This window comes from Podarcis raffonei, chromosome 3 (genome assembly GCF_027172205.1).
Source record: "Podarcis raffonei isolate rPodRaf1 chromosome 3, rPodRaf1.pri, whole genome shotgun sequence".
NCBI classification, from domain to species: Eukaryota; Metazoa; Chordata; class Lepidosauria; order Squamata; family Lacertidae; genus Podarcis; species Podarcis raffonei.
Window position 1 is genome coordinate 116,454,626 of NC_070604.1, and position 18,486 is coordinate 116,473,111.

The 18,486-nt window shown below is 40.6% G+C and overlaps 1 protein-coding gene across 2 annotated transcripts in view; it reads right to left on the reverse strand.

Moving 5' to 3' along the window:
* The window catches only part of USP34 (ubiquitin specific peptidase 34), a 104,063-nt gene that overhangs the window by 66,275 nt on the left and 19,302 nt on the right, over positions 1 to 18,486 (reverse strand). Inside the window, exons 3-14 of one of the 2 annotated variants that reach the window (XM_053383715.1) lie at positions 18,061 to 18,484; positions 17,228 to 17,278; positions 15,155 to 15,304; positions 12,061 to 12,128; positions 11,054 to 11,246; positions 7,568 to 7,648; positions 6,459 to 6,520; positions 4,063 to 4,144; positions 3,881 to 3,973; positions 2,645 to 2,770; positions 2,070 to 2,199; positions 122 to 157 (exon numbers count right to left, since the gene is read on the reverse strand). In XM_053383715.1, the coding sequence (XP_053239690.1) occupies positions 122 to 157; positions 2,070 to 2,199; positions 2,645 to 2,770; positions 3,881 to 3,973; positions 4,063 to 4,144; positions 6,459 to 6,520; positions 7,568 to 7,648; positions 11,054 to 11,246; positions 12,061 to 12,128; positions 15,155 to 15,304; positions 17,228 to 17,278; positions 18,061 to 18,484 (1,496 nt within the window). The remainder of the gene's footprint in view (positions 1 to 121; positions 158 to 2,069; positions 2,200 to 2,644; positions 2,771 to 3,880; positions 3,974 to 4,062; positions 4,145 to 6,458; positions 6,521 to 7,567; positions 7,649 to 11,053; positions 11,247 to 12,060; positions 12,129 to 15,154; positions 15,305 to 17,227; positions 17,279 to 18,060; positions 18,485 to 18,486) is intronic. The other variant, XM_053383716.1, reaches the window with a different exon arrangement.

Sequence of the window (18,486 nt, forward strand, 5' to 3'; positions counted from 1 at the left end):
TGAACATGGGGCTGCTGACATCTGGAGAAAACAGGAGGTGATACAAAGGTCCCTGACCTAGAGAATAATCATGACTCCCAAATCGTATTTGATTTCAAAGTGCCTTTCTGCAATAACTTACATGGTGAAGGAGCAGCTCTTCGGAGCTCTTCTTCCTCTGAAGAGGAGACAAAAAGGGGAAGAACATTCCAAGTTATTGTATGAGTTAACATCATACAATATACAGTCTATAACCGGTGTGGCTAACCCGTGAGCCTCAAGAAGTTGTAGGACTCCAACTCCCACAATGGCCAAATCTCAAGAGTGAATGGAATTGTAGTCTAACAATATCTGAAGTGAACACAGTCATCCCTGGTCTATACTAATATAGAAACCCAGCCAGATGGGTGGGGTATAAATAATAAAATTATTATTATTATATAGGTAGTGACTGAAATACCTACTTGTTCTATACAATATGTTCCTATTGTTATTTGGGGTTATTTAAGAGCCTTTTGAAATAATATCATGATGTTTATTAACTTTCACTAAAATCAATACAGCCCCTTTTATTAGAAGGAACCAGGTTTTCCTACTTTACGCAACTGATATCACAGAAATTGGAGAAAGCCATCTTCCTACATCACTCAAAACAAGAAACTATGGTTGCCTGCTTTGGAACAAGCCAGGGTATTAAAACTATGGTTCAAAGTTGGTTTACCAACCTGGATCGTTTCAAGGTTGCTAACCTTAGCTTGATAGTTCAGGCTAAGCAAGAAACTATAGTGAATCAGAGGCTTTAAGAAACCAACAAGCAGGACGTGGGTGAGATAGTACTCTTTGCATTTGTGCTCCAGAGCAACTGGTTCTGATGCATTCAATACTGGAAGGTAGTACAAAGCCATCCTGAATAGTAATTATAATTTTGATCACTGTAGCCTTTTCAATTTGATAGAATTGTTACAATTATATTTTAATCAGCAGAAATAACACTCTGCTTCAACTGTCACTTTATCTGGAACTGAAGAAGGTGACAGGACACTATGTCCCAACCCATGGGCCAAAGGAATAAGAGCTACCACCTGTCTATGCAAGCAAGTGCACCAGCAAAGGAAGATCAGTCTGGCCCGAAGTGGATATAAACGCCTGCTTAAAGGTAAAGGTAAAAGGGACCCCTGACCATTAGGTCCAGTCGTGGCTGACTCTAGGGTTACGGCGTTCATCTCACTTTATTGGCAAAGGGAGCCGGCATACAGCTTCCGGGTCATGTGGCTAGCATGACTAAGCTGCTTCTGGCAAACCAGAGCAGCGCACGGAAACCTTCCTGCCAGAGCGGTACCTATTTATCTACTTGCACTTTGACGTGCTTTCGAACTGCTAGGTTGGCAGGAGCAGGGACCAAGCACCGGGAGCTAACCCCGTCGCGGGGATTCGAACCGCTGACCTTCTGATCGGCAAGTACTAGGCTCTGTGGTTTAACCCACAGCACCACCGGGGTCCCTAAACGCCTGCTTACAGCTTATCAATTCCTTCTGGCCTTGAAGAATTGAGCATCCTCATCTACTACTATCTCCCTCCACGCCCCATCCCTTGTGTGTCTTGTCTTTTTAGTTTGTAATCCCTGAAGGCAAGGTCTATTGCTATGAGCCACTTGGAGAGACAACAATTTTCTGAAAAGTGGGATAAAAATATGTCATTAGTCATACTCAGAATAGGCTCACCAAAACCAACAAATTTAAATCCATTGATTTCAGCAGGTCTGTTTTGAGTATGACTTAGTTGGACATCACCCACAGTAAATTAATAACTGCACCTGTTTCTATAAGGAAAGAGGCTAACTGTAGAGAAAAATTTCATTGCCTATAAAGAAGTAAAGGAGAAAAAAACCATAATTAATAAGCTTCTTGGATGCCTTTCAAGTGAGTATGTATAAGGCATGAGCAAAAAAAAAAGGGGGAAATTACATATAAAAATACCTAAATAAATTGTCTTCAAAATCAAAACCATTAGCAATCTCTTTGTAATAAGATCAGCAGTAAGATTTCAAGTTGGTAACAATACATTAAACCAAAGAAGAAATAAACACTCACCTTTCTTATTACCCATTGGTAGGTTTGTACTGAGTAATGACGCAAATGAGCTTTGTTTTGATAGCTGAGCCTTAGCTGCTAGTGCATTATTCCACAGTGCTTTAATGAGCATGGATGCCAAATACAAGGTCTGTAAATCAAAGCAGAAACTGTACTCCCAACAGAAAACAGAACTTGTTTCTCATTATATTCAATACATGACCAAAAAAAATACTTCGCAAACCAAATGGAGTTCTATATAAAACTATGTTGTGTTTTGTACCATAACTGGAAAATCCAAACCCTTATACTGTAATAGGGCTAAAAGTAGTCTTCTCTAACAAGAAGCATGGTGGGGGAGAAGAATAATGGAATTTTACAGCTAGAAGTGACACCAAAGGTCATCCTGACCAACCTCTTGCAATGCAGAATCAAAGAATATAAACCATAGTCCAGATAAGAAACAAAATACTAGGGCTTTCATCTTATAACAGCATTCATGTGTAGATTTTTTTCACTTCAACAGGACACATGCAAGAGAACTTCCTAGGGAACCAAAGCAGAAAAGAGACTCCTTCAAAATGCTTTGTTTTTACCTGTTCAGTATGTGCACTTGGATGGAGTGTTGAAACTAAATTAAGAAGATGCCTAAGTGGAACAGGATCCAAATTCTTGATCAAGGAGGGAAACAAATCGTGTATATAGCGACTACAATGCTTCAACTTCAAAGGGAAACACAAAGAGATAAATTCAGAGAAACTAACACATTTTTGTACAATCCCCCCCATTTCATTATTGTGGCAATTTCCCTCTTATAAAATGTTCTGCGTATGAAAGGTAGTAAAGATAAAACTAGCGTCGTAGTAACAAAAAGGGTGTAAAATGGTAGCTGGATATGCATCTAAGAATTCAGCGTAACTTCAACGCTTTTTCATGTGTCTTTAATCAAAGGGAACAAAGTCTAAACCAAGATAATTTAGCATTAGGATTTTTTTGTTTTAACATTAGGATAAAAAGAGTGAGGAAAATCCACCTGGACCTTTGTATTTCCATAGTATAGGGGGAGAAAACAGGATATCACTTTTACAAGGAACTGTTAGTATTTGGACATTACACTGGTCTGCACAATTGTTGCGTAAAGAAGACAAAATCCTTAAATTAAAGGAATATAAAACTGGTGTGATATCATGCTGGCCACACTGCCAGCTAGGTAAAGTAAAGGTAAAGGGACCCCTGACCATTAGGTCCAGTCGTGACCAACTCTGGGGTTGCGGCGCTCATCTCACTTTATTGGCTGAGGGAGCCGGCGTACAGCTTCCGGGTCATGTGGCCAGCATGACTAAGCTGCTTCTGGCGAACCAGAGCAGCGCACGGAAACACCATTTACCTTCCCGCCGGAGCAGTACCTATTTATCTACTTGCACTTTGACGTGCTTTCGAACTGCTAGGTTGGCAGGAACCGGGACCGAGCAACGGGAGCTCACCCCGTCGCAGGGATTTGAACCGCTGACCTTCTGATCGGCAAGTCCTAGGCTCTGTGGTTTAACCCACAGTGCCACCCATGCCAGCTAGGTAACCATGAGTTATTTTTTTTAAAAAAATGGCACCAAGCCCAGGAAGGTAGAGAATCGGAAAGGAGCATTTGAAAATGTTTAGGCCCACCAACTCTGCCGCCTGAGCAGTTTGCTTTGTACGGCACAGCTCTATAAAAAAGTAAGAATAGTTATTATGGGTTCTGCTCTTTTTAGATAGCTATTTAAGAACAAAATTTAAGCTCCATGAACTTTAGCCAACATATTATTGGCCTGTTTCTTGCTTAAGTGTAGACATACCTGTGCTGCAGCCCAAATGCAATCTATGTGCTGTGTACTAAGCCGGCCTTCAGCAGCGAGAAAATTAAGAATCACTTGGCACTGCTTAATGATCTGGGGGGGGAAACAAGGGGGAAAATGTAAAACATTAAACACATAGCTTCATGGTTAACAAAGAAAATCATACTTCACTTTAAACCTACCTCAATATGCAAATTTGGTCCAAAAATATGTTCTACCACATTGTTGTTGATCAGCCAGTCTGCAAGCTCTTTAGCAATGGACCTAAATAAAATGGGGAAACCATAAGCAAGCAACTTCATACGCTCATATTATGCTCAGCCTCCTAAATAAAAGGCCATTGTTCTTTCCTTACAGATTTACAACCAAGGATTGCTTTCCAAATTCAAGGAACTGTTTTGAACAAAGTGGAAATGGCTGGTACGCGTATAGCTACAAATTCATTTAAACTAAACCTGTAGCAGAAGATAAATAAAGGGGGGAAACACGTTGTTACATTAGAAGTGCCTTTCTGGAGGCCAGTGCAAATTAAATAATTAATCCACTGAAATGAAGTAATTTATTTCTAAGCAAACATGCCCTCCATCAGTCTATTAGCCGATTACTTTTGTGCTTTAATTAATGCCCTCTACATGTGGCTGCGGGGGACGCGGGTGGCGCTGTGGGTAAAAGCCTCAGCGCCTAGGGCTTGCCGATCGAAAGGTCGGCGGTTCGAATCCCCGCGGCGGGGTGCGCTCCCGTTGTTCAGTCCCAGCGCCTGCCAACCTAGCAGTTCGAAAGCACTCCCGGGTGCAAGTAGATAAATAGGGACCGCTTACTGGCGGGAAGGTAAACGGCGTTTCCGTGTGCTGCTCTGGTGCCGGTTCGCCAGAGCAGCTTCGTCATGCTGGCCACGTGACCCGGAAGTGTCTCCGGACAGCGCTGGCCCCCGGCCTCTAGAGTGAGATGGGCGCACAACCCTAGAGTCTGTCAAGACTGGCCCTTACGGGCAGGGGTACCTTTACCTTTACCTTACATGTGGCTGCTCTGAAGAAACTTCAGAAACTTCTTATGGCCCAAAGAGCTGAAACCAGACTATTGACCAGGGCTGGTTATCATATCGGGATTATACAACTCCCTTGGCTAGAACAGCTCTGCTGGCCTTTGGTTCAGTTGCAGGCTATCTGAAAGATCGCTATTTTCTCATAGGAACCTGCCCTGGCACTGAGATCTCTGGGGAGTCCCTGATCTCAGGCCCAGCACCCTTAAAGGAATGCTTGATGGGGACATAGAAGAGGGACTTCTTGGTGGCTGCTTTAAGACTTTGGAACTCTCTTCTTAGAGATGTTAGACTGGCTCCCTCCTTGTTGTCCTTCTGCTGGCAGGTGAATACCTTTTTATACCAAAGGCCTTTAGAAACTGATTGGAAAGGACTAATGCTGGGATGTTTTTGTTATTATCTGTATTTTTAATAGATCTTTTAAATATGTCTTGATTCTATTAGTGTTTAATTACTTTTTAACTATTATCTTTTCTCTGTTTTTAGCTTTTTATCTGTGTTTTTGTAAGCTGCCTTGAGCCCTGGTGTGGGAAAAAGGCTAGATATAAATATTATTATTATTAAATGCTACTGAATTCTGCAAGTCATGAACTACAAAAGATAGTGGAAATCTGCTAATGCTGTGCTCCTCTTGCATTTATTAATGTTACCATCGTTCTGACATTATCATTTTTTTCCCTTTTACATCAACTTTCCCATCTATTTCCAAAAGATAAGTGTAGAAGCAAAACAATTTTTCTGCTATACTCCAGTTATTGTATGCGTCTCCAATACAGGCCCCTAACTCTGATTCTCTTTCTATAGGGGACAGGTAGCCACAATATTTATCTTTTTATCACTATTAGGTCAATTGTTGGTTGCTTCTCAATGAATCACCAGTTTCCTTTATCTCCCCTGAATAGGGCAAACTAGGACCTCCAGCAGCTATTCTCCATGCTACAACCATTTGCCCACAATGTGCAGGCGCCAAGGAAATTTTTCTGGATGTCATGAGAGAGACTTCTCGTTCTATGCCAAGAATAGCAATGAGAGTTAAACTTAGACTAGTGCTGCTATTTTTGATTTATCATTATCTTTCCTCTACTACTGCGACATTTCACAAAACCAGAAGGGGGTAAGCATTCAAGTGGATTTCTCACACATTACTGTGAGACATTGCATGTTATCTGGGATTAGCTGTCGGCTCTCATCCTAACCTCTGGCGGGCATTTGTTTATTTCACAAAAGCAACAAACCAAAACACAAGGCTGGCAGCTAGAATGGCAACATTTTTCAAGAATGCTAATTTAAGTGGAGGGTGGTGCCCAGCCACTAGAAAGCCAGAAACTCTTTTCCTATGAATTTGCAGCTATGCTCACAGTGAAAAAGTTGGACAGCATCTGCCACATCGCCCAGTCCCACCCAGTGCCTGCAGTTTGGATGCAACGTGGATATCTGGGCTTCTGACACGTCACAAATTGACATGGGGAGGTACAGAAGTGAATGTCCAGTGGTCAGAACGCATGTATTTAAATGAAAGGTACTCAAAAAACTACTTACGTTTCTGTGTCTGAAACCAATGATTCATTATTACACACATCGTTGAAGGTGTGAAGTTGATTCTACAGTTGGAATAAAAAGGGAGAGGAAATAAAGTTTAGCTTTATAAACTCAAAAAGGATTTCATTCGTTTAACTGAAGCATCAATAAAAACTGACTTAATCAGATCTGGATCTTATTTTCCACAAGAGATCCCTAAACTGATGTAAAACCCTTAAATAGTGACTTGAGATCCCACTTAAGATGACCCTGGCAAAATGAAGGGCCAATTTTAGTTACATTTGTCAAAAGCTGCCAATGAGAAACAGACAAATGCTTTGTCATAACTGAAGTTGCAGTGGGAGATGCTCAGGAGGCTACCAACTTCCAAATTAAGAAAGGATTGTACCTTTCCTGGGATACAAGCATGGACTCTGTCATCCTGCAAAACCTCAACTACTTGAATTGGGAGTTTGGAGTGGGAGTAAGAGCAGGGTCCCATTTCAAAAAATCTTCCCTTGATTCAGCTACAATCTCTACTGGCCTGATGAAGAACTCTGAGAAACTTGAAAGCTTGCAAACATTATTAGTCAGACTACTGGTCTCTCTAATTCAGTGTTATCTACACTGACTTGCAGCAGCTCCCCATGCTTTCAGGTCAGGGTCTTTCCCAGCCCTCCTAGAGATTGCCAGGGATCAAACCTCTACCACTGATGCTGGGGAAACCCAGTCAGATGGGCAGGGTATAAATTATTATTTTTATGCTCAAACGCTGAGCTATGACCCTTCTCTACCACTGAGCAAGGTGCTTCTCATGAAGACCATTTCCTCCTAATGGAATTCATCGTTCCCTCCACTTATTACTAGCTCACAACCGAATGCTCAGCACCGGTAAGGAGAGTACAGAATCATCACTGAAGGTTATAAGGATGCCTCAAAGACAGGCTGTCTTCCTAGAAAGCACATGTCAACAAAGCCAGTTCAGCTCTATTTTACATGAGTGTTCATAGTACTGCAGCTGTGTTCTGTTACAAACAGCAATCAAAAGCCCTCGGACATACAGAATAAACCATGTGTTCTTCCAAAGAAATTACAGCAGACCACATGGCCATTTCATTCATGTTACTCACTGAACAGCCTTGTTTGGCATCTGTTCCTTCTTTCCTCCCCACCTCCTCCCTCAAGCAAGAGTACACAAGGTGCAGTGCTTCCTAGGAAGGAACAAGACTTTTTAATCCTCTCTTTCACCATCCACGATGTCACTCTTCGCTGCTCTTTTCACCCCTTTTTAAAACTTGATTGGCCCTGAGCAAAGGAAAAAAATGAGCACAGCCAGATTTTACATCCACCTCCTCCCTCATCAATTTTTTGGGTGATGCCTGGACGACAGATTTAATTACGTGACCAAAGGACCATTAGTTTGTGCTTTAAAGACACATTAACTGGCCCATCGTAATGGAAAACAAACATTCAAAATGCGATTATTTGCCTCGTATCCTGTAGTGTGAGTACAGTGGAGAATGATCTGGAAACTGCAAAGTGTTTTTCTTTTTTAAAAAATGGTTCTGATATTAATTTGTCTGAAATGACCTCCTGGAATTTGCAATGTACCAACTGAGAGGAATCAGATACAGAGCCAACTGCTTACGGACAGTGAATGTTTTAGCTTACTGTAATAACGTTCCACCTGTGGCCTCGTAAGCTTCAGAAATATGGACATTATTGAAGTTTGATGCCAGCCTTCAAATATTCCCTATTTAATTTCAGAACCACATTCTTTGAATATTTTGCTCTTGACCTAGTTTTCAAATGGAAGAATTCACCATACAACAAGGATGGCGTTCTGTGAACAAACATTATTACACGGAGATTTCCTGTGGCATTTAGAAAGAGCTACTGTATAAAACATGCGCCCACAGCTGACCTTGCTAAAGGCAATGTGGGTTACAAATGCTGATCGCCGTTTCCATACATAGTCTGGAAAAATATATCAAATTATTATGTTCCAAAATAGTAATTCTGGACATCTAGGTACTAGTCTGGAAATAAGGGAGTGCATCCAAATTCCATGCCTCTCCAGGTGAAAGACAAGAGTGCTCTAATTTGCCACCTGATCTGCTTCTGTACTGGCTGTACAGTATTTGCTAGTGTCTATTTATGGCACCATCTGCTTTGAGCATTTTGGCATCTCCCAAATTGTTGGAAAAAATGATTGGATCCTTACAGAAAGCTAAACCTGTAACGGCTGCTTAATGGATCTTTATAAGATAGACGTTAAGGAACTCAGACTTATCAAATAGGGAATTAGAATGTTATTATACAGCCTAAACAGTGGGAATTTGCTTAAGAATCTGTAATGAAATATTTAGACTTGAAATTTATTCAGCAAAAATTAATATTTCAAGTATATTGTACAATGTTTGTATAGGAAGGCACTGTCCAACACAGATAGATGCTGGAAGTGTTACAATACAAACAGATACATTGAGGGATATGACATGGGATTCTCCAGTGATATACTCTTTTTTGCCTGAAGTTGTTATCCACATCAGTTTGTATTGGTAAAATCATTTACAGGTGCTCATGTATTTTAAAATTATATTCCTGTAATATGGGGATTAACGGCAGGACAAGCAAGTGGATTTTGTGAGCCCTTATGGTTATACTTATACTTTGAGCCTAAAAAGATAAATACCTTCTATTACCAAATGGTCTGAGGCTACACAGCCCTGGCTGCATTTGCACATATTTCATACAGATGCCAATTTTGTGTGGATATCTATTTGGACATTTGGAGAGCTTATATTAACTTATTTGTGAAACTTAAAATGCATCTGTCTAGGATATCTCAGCTGGTAGAGCATAACACTCTTACTTTAAGAGTCATGGGTTCAAGTCTCATGCTGGGCAAAAAGATTCCTGCATTGCAGGGGGTTGGACTAGATGACCCTCGTGGCCCTTTCACCCCTTCCAACTTTACAATTCTATGCATTGTTACTTTATCTGTAATGTGAACTGATTATGGTTTTTTCTGTTACAATTAGTATTATTCCTATATTATTTCCTTTAAAAAAAATTCCTTCTTTACTTTACCTTCATTTTTTATTTGCAAATTTAACAACAACAAAAGTTAAAAAGAAAAGCAAGTAAAAAATTGTGCAGGCTAGTAACTTCAAGGAGCTTTGGCAACAAGACCGCTGTAAACAAAATATCAGTGATGAATGAATTAGATATTAGAGACGACAACAACAACAACAGTTAAAAAGAAAAGAAAGTAAAAAATTGTGCAGGCTACTAACTTCAAGGGACTTTGGCAACAAGACTGCTGTAAGCACAATGTCAGTGATGAATGAATCTGATATTAGAGACATTTTGCTCTAGTGCAGGCTTCCTCAACCTTGGCCCTCCAGATGTTTTGAGACTACAATTCCCAGCATTCCTTACCACTGGTCCTGCAAGCTAGGGATCATGGGAGTTGTAGGCCAAAAACACCTGGAAGGCTGAGGTTGAGGAAGCCTGCCCTAGTGCACACTATACTCTGTATGACTTTAAATGCTTTTGCTTATGGTCTGCTTAAACTAATAATGCAATGCAATGAAGGGCTGACCGTGCTACTGCAGTTTCTTCCCTGTGAAGACATGTCATAAACCACTGTGCCAGTTGTGACAGCCTGACATACTCTGGCCATCCATGAGTTTTGTCAAAGAAGCTGAAAAAGACATTGCTCCTCTACGACACAGTTAAAGATAAACAGGGCTGTTTTGAAATGCAGTAAGTCAAGCCGCACATCTGAATTTCTGCTGTGCTCGCAAAATGCAACCGTATCAAGATTCTTAGCATTTTATAGCCTAGCTTCACAAATTATAAACCTGACACACAATCCCCCAAGAGACACCTTCTGTGTTAAGTCCCACTGAAATGAATCGCTCAAGTATACACTTTCATTCACTTTATTTGGGTGTGCTCAAGGTGTGTTTGGATGCAGCTTAGAACTGTGAACGTTACACACCAGCAAAATAATTTCTCCTTCTGCAATGGAATACTCTCCCCAACACCACCTCTTCCCTATGCGTGCTCCACTACATCTGTTCTGGGTTTCCCCACAACCTTCCAGAACAGCTCATGGTGCATAGAAGGGAAGGAGGGGGAAAATCCTGTTGTGCTAGCACTAATCCTTGCACTTGCACTAATCCTTGTGCTAACTTGAGTATTAAGTTGTGTATCACCCAACTCTACCTCCGCCCCCACTCCCAACAGCAGATATCATTTTTTAAGAACTGCTTACAAGGGCCTTGAATGTTACAAAGTTAGGCTTGGTCTACACTTGCTGCAAACAAGGTACTAAGAAGCCTTAGGCAGTAAAGCCATCTATATGATTTCAGACTACAGGTAGCAAAACCAATTCTAAGTGTTTCTCCATGTAAAAACGTCCTAGAATGACTCATTTCCCATTATGCTAGCTTTCTACTTGCAGGAAGTTATTCATATAGAGAACATATTACCCCAACTCTGCATCTATAGACTAAGCTTTGACTATTACACCTTAGTTTATAACTGTTCAAGTACAAATGAAAACAATTCTGTATATGTCTTTTAGTTAGTTTAAAAAGTCTTACTGTTATCTGGCTGAGGCCGGCCAATCTCATGGTTAAGGTTGGTGACATAAAGTACTTAAATGCAAGATCAAGACTCTCTTTATCAAAACACAAGGCAGTATCCAGTGGCTCTTTCACTGTGCTCCACATTAAATCTGCCATGTTACGAGCTGCACTCTGTCTTAATTCCTGGTCCGACAGTTTACATAAATACCTAAACAAAAAGGTAGGGTTGGGGGGGGGAATGCAAGAAAGTTCAAATTAGTACCGGCAAATCAGTTTAATTTTAACATATTTTTAAAAGCCATACGCTCTTCTGGAAGCTTTCAGGGCTGCGGTCAAAAGGGCTGGCCTCAGAACAAAGTTATAACTGCTTAATTACACTTGGGACAACAAAGGTGTTTGGCACAAATGTATTTCCAGGCATATGGAAATCAAGGCATCCCTGCGGTTTTAAAAGCAGTTCATCCAGTAGCAGGCTAGCTTATGGTATAAAGGCAAGTTTGGATACCATTTATTCCCTGAACCATGATGCTAGAGATAGCCACCGTAGTCTCCTTCAGATGTTGGACTACAACTCCCATAATTCCTGCCTGTTGGGACATGCTAGCTGGGACTGATGGGAGTTGGGAGTACAACAGCATCTGCTTATGTACAGTGACATCAAAAACAGGCTTCGGGTGCATGTTTTCCCTCACTTGAACCTCCTACATCCTTATCATTGTGTGCAAAAGTTAAATGCACCAGGGATCCCATGCTTAAAAACGAACATAGATCTCCTGAAGCAGTTTCAGGGGTGGGGGAGAATGAGAGAAAGCACACAAGCTCAAGTACTCCCAATCTCAGTACATATACAGAACACTATGTTAAATACCCGAGTGTATGTAAACCAAGCACCAAATCACTTACTAATATTAATTGCAAGCAATACTGTTTGCTTATTAGCTTCTGTCACATTAGATATGCCATCTGAGTGATTTGAATTTATTTTGACAAGAAAAACCCAGTAACGGGTCTGCAAAACATACCTGATAACATAAGTCCTAAATGGTATAATGTGTTGCATAACAGCAGGGATGTGCAGCCATATTCTGATCTATATAGCAAATACAAAAATTGAACACTATAAATCAACATGTCACACCAACAACTGCTTTTCAGACTCACATAACTTGCCTACTAAAAAGAGGGGTATTTATTTTCCCTTCACATAACTTTTTTACATTCAAAACTTGGGTTCATGCAGAAGACGGAAATGGAATGCCAGTTTGCCTGGATCCCCTAAGCCAGAAGAGTAGGAGGCAAGTTTTTTTGTGAGCGGAAAAATAATAGGGATAGAATGTGCTTTCCCACCAAGTTTTCTAATGCCTTTTCCTATTAGCCCCAGCCCATAGAGGGAAAGGAAGTGCATTCAATTGGGGCCTCACTCTGGAATCTGAGGCATGGCTCTATTACACTAATGCAAGGGTGTCTTTTTTGGCCAAGAACCACTTTAGATGCTGGCTAACACTCTGAGGGCTGAGGGTCAGGTGTTGGCATGGGCAAAAGGGTGTGGTCATCACGCCCACTCTCATTTTGCTCAGTCACTCCCAAACACTTACATACAACACACAGGCCGCATGGATCCCTATCATGCCCTCTCCTCTAAAGCATTATGTATTGAGGGAGGGGATTTTCCTCCTCATTGCCCCCTTCAGGTGCATTCCTGTTGTGCCACTGGGCAGCGCAGAGAGTCTGCAACATTTCCACCCAGTCTAGTGCCATTATGAAGATGGTAGCCACTGATGCTTTGCGCTCGTGATGGCCACCAACCTAGGCTTTAGAAGAGGATCAGACAAATTCATGGAGAAAGAGGGCAATCAATGGCTACTAGCCATGATGGCTATGCTCAGCCTCCACAACTGGAAGCAGCAATGCTTCTGAATCCCAGTTGCTGGAAACCACAGGAAGGGAAGAATGTCCTTGTGTACAGATCCTGCTTGTGGGTTTCCCACAGGCGTCTAGTTGGCCACTATGAGAACAGGATAATAAATAATAATAAATTTTTATTTATACCCAGCCCTCCCTGGCCAAGAAGGGGTTCAGGGCGGCTAACACTAAATATAAATACAGTAAAAACATTTTTAAAAACCAAAAAACAAACAAACCACCAGTTGATTAAAATATAAGTTAGAATACACTTTTAAATGCAGCTTAAAATGCAGCCTCATTTTAGTGGTAGCCTATAGATCAAAGCTATAAGGGGAGAAAATGTCAAATATTCACCAGGGCCAACTATCCATGCTGGTCCTACATGGGCCAGCAAAAAGAGCCAAGGGAAAATGTATATACAAATCACATATAAGGGGTTCCATCAAAAAATAAAATTGGGGCGGGGGGGAGGTTAGACTGAGTCCAGCCCAAAGGCCAGGCGGAACAGCTCCGTCTTGCAGGCCCTGCGGAAAGATGTCAAATCCCGCAGGGCCCTGATCTCCTGCGGTAGGGCGTTCCACCAGGCCATGGCCAGAGCTGAAAAGGCCCTGGCCCTGGCTGAGGCCAATCTAACCTCCTTGGGGCTCCGGATTTCCAAAGTGTTGTTGTTTATGGACCTTAAGGTGCTCTGCGGGGCATACCAGGACTAGATAGGCCACTGGCCTGATCCAGCAGGCTCTTTTAGATTCTCTTCTTTTTTCAGAACCGAATTGGACTGGGGGCTGGGAGACCACTGGGGAAGACTTGGGAAGTCTGAGTTGGGTCTGTAGACCAGCAGTTCACCACCTCTATACTAAAGCCTGTTGCTATGCAGCTCCAATGCTTTAAAAAAAGGATGAAAAAGTATTATTTCCCTTTGGGAACAAGTACTCCCATTTATTTGACTGTCCCTACTATCAGTGAAAGATGGTGAATATATCTGGAGAGCTACTCATCCAGGAAATATATGTGATGAACTTACTTTCTCTTAATTCAGTTCAATAATTCAGTAAAATATTTACAACTGGGCTTCCAATTCAACTGTATAATAAGGTATTTTTCAGGAATACCTTTCATACACTTGCTCTGTGGCTATCACAACTACAAACACAGACATTCTCAAAACATCAACACAATAGAACAACTTGGTTGTAGAAGGAACAACCTTGTATTTGCCCGTGTTAAATATATGCCAGTGTAACCACCTGGAAACAATATCTATGCCAGTTGCAAGTTTTAATGAGCACTGTTCAAATGAATGGACTCCACAGTAATCACCAGAGGAACAATACAGAAAAGTGGTAGCCTGTGAGACTGACACAGTGATGAAAAATAACTGGGCTTTCTTTATATTTCACATCTGGCTTAAATATGTTTAACTGGTGGTTGTTTTGAATAAAGTTAAGCCAAAAACATATAAATAAATCCTAACATTTACACCGTAGCCGTTTCACTTTTACCCAGTAGTTTTCCACTAGAAGTACCCAAACCTCATTTATATTTATAAGTCCTCTGTCTGTGTGGCATCAGAACATACTTTAAATTACTGAGCTGGATGGAAAATAAATCTGTTATTGTGGTGCTGTTTATTGCAAATTACTTTGGAGCACAGGGATTTGAAAAATTTGGCTCCCTTTTTTAAGGGCAACAAAATTACTTGATCTTAACTTACAACAAATATTTTCCATTAGGTTTTTAAAGGACTACTGTTACCAGCCTGCAATTTTATTAGCCTATTTCGGAAGGAAATTGCCATTCAGGTACATTTTTAAAATCTCCAGGTTGTTTTGAGATAAAATGGAATCCTGTGAAAAATGAACAAATTGTAGCTATGGAAGACACATATTCTGAAAGCAAGATTTTTTAAAAAATTGATGGAATTTGTCACAAAGATATTGTGAATAGCTAAACTATTCTTCTCAGCATCTGGATTTTTAGTCAATGGTTGCAATAAAGGGGTATGCAAGCAAATATATTCCAAATTTTTAAAGTGCAGCATTTGTGTAACTTAGAAGTAAAATTAGTATAATTAAAATTTAGAGGTTTTGAGACCATGGCTTTTGGGACTAGTACATGTTACCACAGAAAGCCTCTTGCCTTTAAGAAGACTTTACAGGCAACACTTACTGCATCCATGTTAAATAAATGAGAAAATCTTGGACACATACTTACATTAGACACCACAGTGATAAATGCATGTGCTATGAGAAATGGCAATGTTTCAGGGGCTCCATATTCAAAACAGTCCTTCATGAGGGAAAGACCATTTTTTCCACAAAATAAGCAAACGTAGCGAAGCAAGTGCAGCGGTACTTCTACATCCTATGGACGTAAGAACACATTAAAATATATATTACAAATGTCCACATATAACTTTTTCTCAACCAAAATGACAGCATCTTAATAATTCCTCCTATAGACTATTCTGAAAGGCTTTTTGTGGGAATTAAGTCAGTCTTCCAAGTTCTGCACTGACTTTCTTTTGTATTCCAGGCACAATTCAAAGGAGTTAATGTCTGATCTTCAAAGTTTGACTCAATTTACCTAAGGGTGCCATATGCATGAAGACATTTGAAGGACCACATTTCACATTCATTGCGTATCTGCAAACCTTGGTCAATCTATATGAACAAATATATTTTTACTATTTCGTTCTAGCTTTGTTCTGCCTTTCTACTCACCCACATGCAAGACGGCAGTGCAATATATGACTATTCAAGTTGAGCACAGCCCCAAGAACAAACCATGCACAAAAGCCCACTCAGAAAGGGAGTAGAGCCTAAGTACAATGGAATATTGGGATTGTACTCAATCCACCACTCTATACAGGTTCATTTTAGGCTCACAAGAAGCATCTCAACTACCTGCTTGGGACTGCAAAAGCAAGATCACCCAGCATCTAGCAGGTCACCCAGACATGGCTGATGGGGGACTTTTGGTTTGGTTGTCAGAAAATGTGCAAGACCATGATTCTGATGCGAGATATATCTGTACCATATTGTGTCTGCTTGCTCAGAAGGATGGGAAAGGGTTTAATGTCACAGTGCTCAACTCAGAAGTATGGAGAGCCAAAGCACACGCTGCTCGAAAGGACTCTAAATTATGTCGGAATGGCCAGTATCTTAGGAGAAAAACCAAGTATTAAAATTTACTTTCACCCTGGAATTAGGATGGTGCAGCAATTAGTTCTTAATACTTTTTTTTTAATTCAACCATGCTTTTTCAGGGTAGCATTGTTGGATATTGTTTCTGCTGGCTTTTACAAAACGATCTAATAGATTCCATTGGTTCTACTGTGTATTTACTTACTTACTTACCATTTTCAAATGGTCTGTTGCAAAGAAGCTCTTTCAAAACGTAATAATAATAAATCATTTACATACAAAGTCCAAAGAGCAAGCAACAAGTACAAAATGTACCCTATGACTATGGGACTTCCTTCCTCAGGGGACTCCCCCAAATCTCTTTCAAAACCACTAGAAGGTTTCTACCTGGGTGGCCATAACTAAGCTGCTAGGGTAGTCCCAAGTGCAGCCCAAGGACGGATGACAGGAACAACTGACTTTCGCTAGATCCTACATTAACATTAAAGCTCAGTACAGTCAAACCTCGTTTCCAAACGTTTTGCAACGTTTCAGCTCCTGAACGCCAAAAACTCAGAAGTAACTGCTCCGGTTTTCGAACAATTTTCGGAAGCCAAATGTGCTACGAACGTTTCAGAAGTCGAATGGTCTTCCGGAACAGATCACGTTTGACAATCGAAGTTTGACTGTACTTTATTTTCCATGCAGAAGGCACCAGGTTCAGTCCTTCATCTCTAGTTAAAAGGATCAGGTAATGAAAAAGGCCTCCTTATAGGCTCCATATGAGCTGCTAGCAATCAGAGCAGCCAATACTGGGCTGGATGGACTAGTGAGAGGGGCTGTAGCTCAATGAGCACATAATATTCATGCAGAAAGTCCCATGTTCAACCCCTGTAATCTCCAGATGGGGCTAGGAAATACCTCTTTCTGAAACCAGAGACAGCCATTGCCTGTCAGAATGAGCAATATTAAGCTAGATGAACCATTGGGCTGAATCTGTTTAAGGCAGCTTGAAAATTATATTTATTTTAATGGGTTCTTCCAGTTATAGTGTATTCTGGATCACTCTAAACTACTGAGATGGAGCAGGCTTCTGAAAGTTAATGAGCTGTAATTTATTAAAACTACACACATCTTATATACAGAAATAAAGCTAACTTACATTCATATCACAGAATGCTCCCAATATATTGCTTTCTTGTGCAGAAATATCCTATTTAAAAAATAATAAATGTTATGAATTTAACCAACATGAAAGAAAAAGATAAACATCATCCATAATTTAGATAACACAGCTGCGAAATTCAATAATATTTTCCTAAGGCTGCAACAATGCATGTTTGATTCAAGGCGACTGAATTTTGCCGTTTTAAAAAGCCACAAGCTTGCATACAGAACCTGGTATATAAACTGTTTTGTTTCTGCCTTCTAGACAAAGCCATGTTTTCTTGGGCTTCAAGAAAAGTAATGCAGTAATTTGAATTTGCCTATTACAGAGTATGTTATTTCAATCCAGTGAGCCATGGATCACAGAAGTCAGCATACATCTACAGATCAACATGAGGGTGATAAATTGATGTCTTGATTCTTTGGAACTTGGATCCAAGACCACTCTTGGCATAGCACATTGTGGACTAACCAAGTGTAGTAGTAGTGATGATGATGAAAGGAGGAGTGTTTAGGGTGCCTTCCCTTGCAAGCTGGTTTCTACTCAACTTTTACTTTCACAATATTTGTGTTCAGGCTGCAGGAGGACAAGTCGTTGGGAGTTTTACAAAATCAGGCTACAAATATAATTGAACAAGGTAGCAGCATAGAAACCTAACTACCTTCCTGTATAAAGAAACCAAAGATTATGAAAAAAAAAGAGTTATGCTCTGATAAAATAGTAAGAACTTACAAACTGGAAAGTCAAACAATGAATCAAGTAATGGTTTCAGCATCGGAACACAGAACCGCCCACCTTTTATATGTGTTAATTAGGATAACATGTACCTCTATTGTAGGATGTGTATTATGCTTGTAAGCAGTATACAGGGGAAACTGGATCTGAAAGATTTTCGCTACACAAAGCAAAAGCTTCTCCTTTTCCTCGGTGCTCCATATGCTGAAGGCATCAGTGCCCTTTGTGGGTTCTTCCTCTGTCAGGATACAAGTTCTTCCAGAGTCTAACTTTTTCTCTATGGACTTGTGTCTTTCCCCATTTTCTTCTCCTCCACGAGATTCTCTTTCTACATTCAGCGGCTCATCAGACGGATTATTCTCATCTTGCCATGCTGAGTCTATGTTGATAGTGCAATGTTTACACAGCTGGTCCCGAAGAGCTTGAACCTGGGCAATCACTAAATTTATAAGCGCACACACAACTTGGTTGAAGATCTCCAAATGCTTATACTCCTTGAAGCAGCACAGACATTGCCT